The 9,811-nt window shown below is 36.0% G+C and overlaps 1 protein-coding gene across 1 annotated transcript; it reads right to left on the reverse strand.

The window, feature by feature from the left end:
* Positions 1–6,975: 6,975 nt before the first annotated feature.
* LOC112754312 (uncharacterized) lies at positions 6,976–9,426 on the reverse strand. Its single transcript, XM_025801927.2, has 2 exons — positions 7,699–9,426; positions 6,976–7,548 (listed from the first exon to the last, which is right to left on the reverse strand). Exons 1-2 carry the CDS (start codon positions 8,693–8,695, stop codon positions 7,097–7,099), a joined length of 1,449 nt encoding a protein of 482 aa, XP_025657712.1. The 5' UTR covers positions 8,696–9,426; the 3' UTR covers positions 6,976–7,096.
* Positions 9,427–9,811: the final 385 nt, after the last annotated feature.

The following is a 9,811-nucleotide window of genomic DNA, read 5'->3' on the forward strand; positions in this document are numbered from 1 at the left end:
ATCCCAAAAAGGAACTCACAAACAAGCATGATATGTATATATCAAACAGATAATCTAAATAGCATCAAAGAAAAGACACAGAGTATGCAATGAAGAAAAATCAGTACATCCCTCAGGCTCACGAGGATGAACCGCTCTGATACCACTAAATATAAGATCCTAATTACGCTAAGCCTTACCTCGCACCATAAAGCAAAGGTTAATCAAAGGTTACAACAAGTCTAAAGCTCATACGAATTTATATATAGAAAGAAATAATAATTCTAGAAGCCCGATGAAGAAATAAGCTCAAAAACAGAGTTCCAAAAGCGCAAAACGTTCACACGAAGCTACAATAATCGAGGCACAAGATATACGTACAGATATCAAGACATATATATAGATATATCAAAGTATAATAGTCAGAAGGATCTAGCCACCGCCTGCGGAGTTTAAGTCAGCTAGTTATATACAGACATACAGAGTTTTGAAAGTAAAACAACTTATACAATATTTCTCTCAAAATAAGCCTCTAAGGCAAATATAAATACGAAAGTGAGAGAAGCTAAACAAAATAATCAAAAGACTCCAAAACATAGCAAAGATCCTCCGCTTTGTCTCCATCAAGCAACTCACCGAGGTGGGTTGCGACCTGTATCTGAAAAACAACAACAGAGTATGGAACAAGAACCGGAAGTTCTCAGTATGGTAACAGTGCCCAGTGATGTAAGATATAAGACTTCCGGATGTCAAAGGCAATCCTAGAACTTCATATCCATCACAAGATTCAAGCTTAAAACATAAATAAATTTAAAACCTTAACTTTAAAACTACAATGAAAAAGAGTAATCTAACTTAGTGGATGTTTAAATCTACCAATTATCCGTTGTCCCATAGCCTTCGCCAGCCTAACCGCCATACAATCCCATCGCCACCGCCTTCCGAACCTCCTCAATCTCATTAGAAAACACAAGTAATAACAATGCAAGTAAAGCACAAGTATAAGCATGGATATCAAGTAATTCAGTAAGCAAATAGGCATGTTATGCAATTAGGCAAACAATACAAGTAGGAAAAGCAAACAAACAAATAGAATATGCACATGATAAATGCCTATCTTATTTGGCTGTGATATCACATTGTCGGTTCAACTGCCAACACGACACATCTCCATGGAGATGTCGCCCTTCGGTCTCAGAATGGGAACCCCCGATATATCGTGTCCAGAACACGGTCCAGGATATAGTGCCTGCACACTCTAGTAATTCCGAAGGTGTGCAAGTGGGATACTCCTACCACGGACCTCACATCTCAACGTAAGCGGGACTAACCACTGCCCTTACGCCGCCGCCACGACCTCGACAAGCAGGATTAACCACCGTCCTTTCCAGGTGCATAGCGTCTCAACAATCTCATGTTAAAAATATTACATCAGTGGTTTTTAGAAATTATTTTATTCGATACTCATTAGTCCACAATTTCCACAACTCATTTCGTCAGTCATCAATATAGCACTTCAGCATCTCACTAAACAACTCTGTCCTCAATACTCCAGAAACCTAAAACTCCATTTTCTAAATTCATATAGAAATTCTCTAAAATAATTCACTAACTTATCTTTAACGATATTAGAACCTAATTATTAGATAATACTTTAAATTAGCCTTTGAAAGGATTTCAGAAAGTAGGAGAACCTTCAAAAATAGAGAAAAATTATGTTTCAGCAAAACAGGGGTCTTGCATATGCAAGCCCCTACCTCGCGTACGCATGCTGTTGAAAAAAAGGGTGGTCAGGTACGCAACCCCCTGCTCGCGTACGCGAGTGTCCGAACATGAATGGGTTGCTCCTGTCGTGTGTTACAGTTTGCGTACGCAAGGGTTCATTTTTGAATAGTTCGCATACGCATGCAGTGTCCGCATACGCGAGATGCCTAACCCGAATGGTTTGGTCGTGTCGCAAGCATTGGGTTGCGTACCAAGGGTTAAAAAGCCTTCTATCTCACGTACGCAGGTAGTGTTCGCGTACGCATGTTACCCAATCCGAATGGATTGGTCACGTTGCATGCACCCTGTCGCGTACGCAGCCCACACCAGACTTAGAAAATTTTTAAATGTTGCAGAATTCAGTTTTTGGAACCAGACTTTAAACAGTCATAACTTCCTCTATAAAAATCCAATTTCTTCAAACTTTATATCAATTTAAAGTTCTCAAAGCATCCTTTAATTTAAAATAAAGTTCATTTAATTTCAAGTTTCGAGGATCAAGTTATGCTCCTTCAAAGTTCACCAAAAAATGGTTAACCAAAAACAACAAGGTTCTCAACTTTCCAAAATTCACAACCAAAACCAAATCAAAACCAAATATACTACACCCAAGATAGTTTCAAATTGACTGAATATTATTCATACACCTTCTATGTCATTCCTTATCCTACAAATATACAATTTCATTCATTTCATCCACAAATTCTCGCTCAATGCATCATTCCACTATCCTTAACTTTCACCACATCAATAAGCATCGAAATTCACTATAAAAACTCCAAATCATCATGTTCAAGCCTCATTCCAATAAAGAATAACAATATCAAAGTGTAACATCACAATTCATCAAATCAACAACACCATCGTACATTATCAAATCCAACAATCAATTCAATCCTATCTTAAAGTCCACTAGCCTAAGTGTCTAGAAATATTATATATTACATAGAGGAAAGTGAAACCATACCTTGGCCGATTCTCAATATGCCGAAAACCAAAGATTGAGTCCAAACAAGCTTCCAATCACCAACAAATCACTAACTCACATTCCAAGCTCCAAATCAACTCAAACAAGTGCAAGAACTTAACTAAAATCATATAAATTACCATAAATCAATACCTAGGATTTCTACACAAATTTACAAGGTAAAGAGTTTCCTTACCTTTTTCGATGGTGTTTGGGGCACAAACTACCAATAGCCCAACCTTAGAGACCACCTAATCAATCAAAACACAAAAATTCACTTAAAACTAAAACCTAAATTTTTGAATTTCTTAGGGCAGAGGAAAGAAGATAAAATTTCAAAATCTTACCTACAAAATAGAACTAACGGGCTCGGCGAGAGCTTTGTGTAGCCGCTAACGGCACGCGAATCAGAGTACCATAGATCGAGTCGTGGCCACCGGAAGTGGAGGATGAATAGTGTTTTCTCTCTTCTCCTCTCTTCTCACTTCAACTGATGTGTGTTGTGTTTTAGTGAAGAATGAGGCTGAATGAGTTCATTTAATGAACTTATATATGTTGGGCTTGGGCCCAACTTGGACTCGGTCCAACCCGTTAGCGTCTTTGACCCGTTTGGCCCAATTTTGGGACAAACCTTTAAAATTAGTATCTGGTTTTCAATTCTAAATGTTTTCCTAAGATTTTCTACTATTTTTAGTATTCACACAGAGTATCGGACAGACTTAAGCCAGTATTGTCGGTTAATTTACCGATTAGCATTTTTACGTGGTTTTTCGCAGAAAATTATATTTTCTAATTCAGAAAAATCTACTAAGTCCAAATATCATATTTAAATTTCCTAATTAATATTCTAAATTTTTGGATCCTATTTTGGGAAATTTAATTATTTAATTTAATTAAGCGGTTAATTTATCACGGTTCTTAAAAAAAGCAATTAAAAAAAATAAAAAATGTCTAATCTAGTTAATCAACCAACTGGTAGTTTGTTAATCACAATTAATTCAACGGTGCCAAAAATTTGATATGGAATTTACAATTCAATGTTCTGTAGAACTACTGGCAAGTGCATCCGGTCGTATCAAGTAATAAAACTCACTATGAGTGAGGTCGATCCCACGAGGATTAAAGGATTAAGCAAACAGTAGTTGATTGATTATTCTAGTTAGACGGTTCAATTTTGAATGATAATCAATTAAATGACAAGAAGTAAATGACTTGAAATTAAATGAAAGCAATAAAGAACAAGAAAGTAAATGACAGAAATGTAAAGTGTTGGAAGGTAAAGTGCAATAAAGTAAATAATTGGAAATGTAAAGTACTAGGAATTAAAGTGCAGGAAAGTAAATGACCATAAAGTAAACAACAAGAACTAAAACTTAAAATGAGCATTGAGATCAAAAGATATTGCATTCTGAGGATCAATAATTTCCATCTCCTCTTCAATCATGTAATCATTGATCTCTTGGAAAATCATAAGTAATTAAACCTCAATCTCTTGGTGATTTGATTTCTCTTAACTTGATCAATTGTCAATCTCTTGATCTAATTGCTCATGAGAAGAGATGAAGAATGGTCTTTAATTTAGAGCCACACAACCCTCAAGATCTTAATTTATAGTGATTACATCTCACACATCAAGCTATGAATTATCAATCAAGAGAAGTGTGTGAGAAGAGCCTCAAACTAAATGCTATGAATCCTTTCTCAAGCTCATCATAGTATTCTAATAGATCTAATCCCTCTCTCGATATAATTAGATCTTTGAAGAAGAAAGACTCTCTCTAAAGAAGCAATGAAAGAAAAATTGAAGATGAAGAATGAAAACGCTGAGAATCTTCGGTTCTCATAGCATATGTTTTTTTTTCAGATGCAGGTCGCAACCCACCTCGGTGAGTTAGCGGACATGGTAACAGAGTGGAGGATGTCTTCTCTTTTATTTTATTCTGATTTACTTTTATTATAGTTGTGCTCTTATCTTTTCTATAAATATAACTTGTTACCTTAGAGGCTTTGCTTTAAACTTCGAGAGATAGGAAGTAAACCTTTTATAAAACTCTGTTGTATTTCTTGACTGGTCGGTCTAAACTTCACATGTTATGACTAGTTCCTTTTGTATATCACATATATATTTTACTTTATTTATTTATTAGCTATTACCTTAAATATTGGGGCTTTAATATATATATATATATATATATATATATATATATATATATATATATATATATATATATATATATGTTCTGTTCTTATCGTGCTTACGCGTTTGGTTATCGTGTGTGAACGCTACGGACTTTGAAATTTGGCTTTATGCGACTTTGAGTTTTTATTCATTCATCGGGCTTCTAGTACTATTATTTCTTTCTATATAGATAGTATTATATGAGCTTTAAAACTGTCGTGACACTTTATTATCATTCACTTTACGGCTAGAGATAATACTTAGGATGAGAGGGTGTTACAATTATTCTATGCAGGTAAGTGTCAGCAAAATCTAGCATGTCATAGTTGATAACTATGTTAATCCATTCTATGACAATACTCCTTCCTACTAAGTCTGTTGCCACAAGAATCCTTTGCCTCCCTTCTTGAAGCCTTTGTATGTTTTCAACCTGAAATACAAATTGCATGTTGTCAAAAAGATACTATTCACTTGATAGGTTGAAATAGAAAAGCACGCAAATATATCAAATAGATATAAATTAATCTAGTGAGCAAACTGCTAAGTCCTAATCTCCTAGATTAGAGAAAGATCTAGCAAAGAGAAAATAGGTAAACAAAAAAGGTTAACTATTAGAAGAACTCAACACAATGTAATTACAAAATTTAAAATTGTTCAAGAGTTCGAATATTATTTCATTGATGAATATCATGCCTACAGAAATTTCTTACAAAGCTTGAAATTATAGATAAATAGATCGTAATATTTATATAAAAAAGAACATGTAAGCAATTATTATTTCAATTACCTATTTGCAATCCAATTAACAATTTTGGACCAAATTAAATTGCATAAAGCAAAGAAAAAATGGAATAAAAGCCTAATCTCAGAAATCAAGTTTGCAAGAGAGCGAAAAGAACAACTACAACAATGATACTTGAACGACGTTGTTAAGAGTTTAGAAAAAATAGAAAAAAAGACCGGGTGAGAGAGAAAGAGACCTGAGAATGGAGACCTAAGGATGGTGGCGCTGCTTGTGGCAATGCTTCAAAGGTCGGCAACGGCAGACGAAGAAAATGGAACACTCAATAAGACAGTAACGCTTAGGAGGCACAACAACACCGACGGAATGAGAAAGAAGCAAAAGGCCAAAAGCCCTTGCTTGGGTTACAGTAGGGGTGCACAGACCCGGCCCGGCCCGATCCCGAACACTTTAAGGGCTAATTTGATGTGATTTCATCGGGTTTAGGGTCGGGTAAGGGTCTCAAAAATAGACCCGGTCATTATTTCGGATCGGGTCCGGGCCATAGCTCGGGTCACCCGAAGTCGGCCCGGTGGCCCGGTCATTATACACAATTAATATTTTGTGTTATTAGTGATGGATAATGACTATTCATATATAGAATTTAAGTATTGTAAACCTTAATATTTTGTGTTATTAGTCATTATATGACTATAAGTTAATGTTTTATGTTTAGAATGCATAAGACTTTAGACTAATGCATAATATTGTGTTATTTGTATTGATTTAAATATTTGGTATTATTAAACAATATTAGTATTGATTGTGGTTTTGCTTTAGTATTGATTGTGGTTATACTTTAATTTTAAAGAAGGGTTGGTTCTTGTTATATTTTTCTAAGTAAAATTTATCATGTTAAATAATGGTTGAAGTCTTGGAAATTTGGATATTTTTACATGCTAGCTTATAAGAAAGTATCAACGTAATGTAATGTTAACGGCCCGGTTTTCACCCGATATAATTGTGGCCCGAAAGTCTATTGATTTCATCGGGTCTAGGGTCGGGTTCGGATCTAATAAATAGACCCGGTGTATATTTCGGGTCGAATCTGGGTCACATCAAATTCGGCTTCACCCAGCCCATGTGCACCCCTAAGTTACAGGATTTATTTTCTGAAAGAAAGATTTGGGAAAAGAAACAAAGATTCAGTTGTTAATATTTTAAAAAATTATATAATTATCTATTTCAAAAAATAATTTATTTACAAAATAGTTTAACCATACTTAAGGTAATAACCAATTAAAAAATAATACATCAGATAAAATAATTTACATGTTATTTTAAGAAAGATATTTAAGAAAGATAGAGTAAAATTTACCTTATTATTATTATCACATGAAAATTCCTCACAGAAAACATAAAATAGTAGAACAGAAAAATCTCCTAATCTAAGTTGTAAACTCTATCTATTTTGATCTAACTTCACCTAGGTAGAAGAATGTTGCTGCTGTTGCTGGTGCTTGAGGTGATGAAGAGCAGTGAATTCAAGCTCCTTTTGGCGAAGAAGCAAGAGCAACCTCTCATTCTCTAGCCTCCTCCTCTCATTCTCCAGCTTGTCCCTCTCCATGTCCCTCTCCTTCTTGGAACTGAACCGGACCCACTTGAGCCTCTGCTTCTCAAGCTCAAAGGCCTCCACATGGTACCTCACCTGCTGCTCCTCCAGCTGGAGCACCCTCTTCTTCATCCACTGCTTCTTCTCCCATGGATTCTTTCCTCCGTCTTGCAGAACCCCAGCAACCTCGTTGTTCAACTGCTGCATCAATTGAGACGCTGATGTTGATGATGATGTCACACAGAACCCTCCCTTGTTCCTGTGTCTCTTCCTTGACCTCACTACATCATTCTCATCATCCTCTACTTGACCCCTTGAGCCACCACCTACATATATTCCCGCAGTTTTATCAACTATTTATTTATATATAACTAAGTATTTTATTTCATTTATTTTTAATGTATAATTTTGATTTACGAAATATGGTTTCGAAATTTAATATAGAAGCTGATTTATATATGCAAATTATTCGTCACCTTCTCCTGATTCCTCTTCATCCTCGTCAGAGAAATCGTCAGATTCATCGTCCTCCTCGTCATCATCGTCCTCTTTCAGCATCCCAACCCCATTCACCGATGAATGGAAGCATCTCTGCTGTCCCTGCTGATGCTGTGGCGGTTGCGGTTGTTGAATATGTAAAGGTTGTTCTGTTCCCGCCTCAGCCGAGTGTTGCCCGTTACCGCCGGCGGCAGTAACAGCAGCAGCACCACCGCCGTGGCCGCAACTGTTATGGTAAGCACACATTTCCCTAAAGAAAAGGTGCTTAGAATTGAGAAGCTTCCTCACCTCTTCTTTCATCTTTGGCGACAAATCCATGGTTTCCAAAAAGCTCTGATTCTCAACCACCCTACAAGCTGTTCCTTTTCCAAGAATATCGTTGACCCTCTTGTACCTCTTGTTCAAATCATTGAATTTATCTTCACATTGCTGAGGAGAAACGTAGAACCCTTTCTCCATCATAGCCCTCGACACTGATTTCCATTTCCCTTTTTTCTGAAGCAATCCGGTGTTCTTCTTCTTCCCACTTGGATCACCACCGCCGCCTCCTCCTCCTCCTACACCTTCTGAACCAGCTTCGTCTCCGATGTAGTAAACCGCCATTATCAAAAGCCTAACCATGGCGTCGGTCCACTTCATCCTGTGCCATGGCGAGGCCTTCCTCTTCGGGTCACCAGAGCTTTCATCTGCACCGAAACCACCACCAGGTTCATCTTCATCACTGAAGGTGCTGCTCTGTGGTTTCTTGGAAGAATAAGGGTATCCATGTTTCATTGCTTGCTGTGGTTGCTGTTGTTGTTGCTGTTGTGAAGGGTGTGATTCAGTGTCATGGTGTGTAGAATAAACCATTTGAGGAGGAGGATGATGATGATGCAAATTGTTGTGTGGGTTTTGCTGTAATGTGTTATTCTCTATTCCTAGCAATGAAGTGTTTATGCTAGTGTAAATTACACTACCTATTCCATTCGCTTCCATCAAACACCTTACTATGTATATATATAGAAAGACTATTATTATTCCACCAATGTTTCTAAAATATCAATTCTAAAAGGAAATGGTTGTGTTGAGCGCTGAATTAAAGGGTAAAAACAATTTAGAAAAACTAAGATGGACGCGTGTGAGCATGTAAATGTGACAACGTTAACCTCACCTATCATCTAACTAACTAAACTAGGCTTTAGCAACGACACCTTAATTTGTTTGCGTTTGAACGAGGGACAGCGTGGAAGTTATTGGTCTCGAGCTTGTTGAAAGGCTGAAAGTGGCAGAAGTGAAGTCAAAGGAAAGAAGGCCGAGGGAAAAAAATAGCAGAGATGGCAGAATACATAGAAGAAATGAAGGTGGTTTTTGAAGTTTGAAGCATGTTATTATGTAGTAATGTCGGTAATTTGGGACGAACAATGAAGTGTGTAGGGATAGAAAGAGAGAGGGATGTGATTATATAAGAAGATATTAAATGGATTAATAAAATAGTAGAAGATATTAATTAATAAAAGGAAAAGAAATGAAAGGGTCACAAACAAAGTGTGGGGGGAAGCAACTGGTTTTGTTAAGTGTGGTGGCGGAATACTGAATGCTGCCCATGGTTTTGCGTAGAGTGGTGGCATAGCTTTGGAAGCAGGAATCCACAGGTTTTGTTTCAAAACTGAGGAGCACAATGTGCCGTTTTCCAAACACTGGATTTCTTCACTTTGCATACGTGGCCTATCCCATCTTGATCCACTTGGTAACCCATAAATACTCACTGTCACTCTCGCCATTCTCTCTTTTTTTTTCTTGGGTAAATTTATTTTTTCTTTCTCTTCTTTTTAACATTATTCTTGGCTTTTCGTTGAAATTAAGTCAATTTTATTATCTAAAAGTACATTTTAAAGAGTATAATAATTAAAGTATATTAAATTTGATTAGACTCAAATGACTCTCTAAAAAAATGTGTTACACATTTTTATTTTTAAAAAAATTGTTATATTAAAATTTTTGAATTTTATAAAAAGAAAATATATAATTTTTACTTTAATCAAAGTTATTTTTTTATTTGAACAAATAAATTCTTAAAAATATGATAAAAAAAATTTTTATATTATATATCCT

The sequence above is a fragment of the Arachis hypogaea genome, chromosome 16 (assembly GCF_003086295.3).
Source record: "Arachis hypogaea cultivar Tifrunner chromosome 16, arahy.Tifrunner.gnm2.J5K5, whole genome shotgun sequence".
Lineage (NCBI taxonomy): Eukaryota > Viridiplantae > Streptophyta > Magnoliopsida > Fabales > Fabaceae > Arachis > Arachis hypogaea.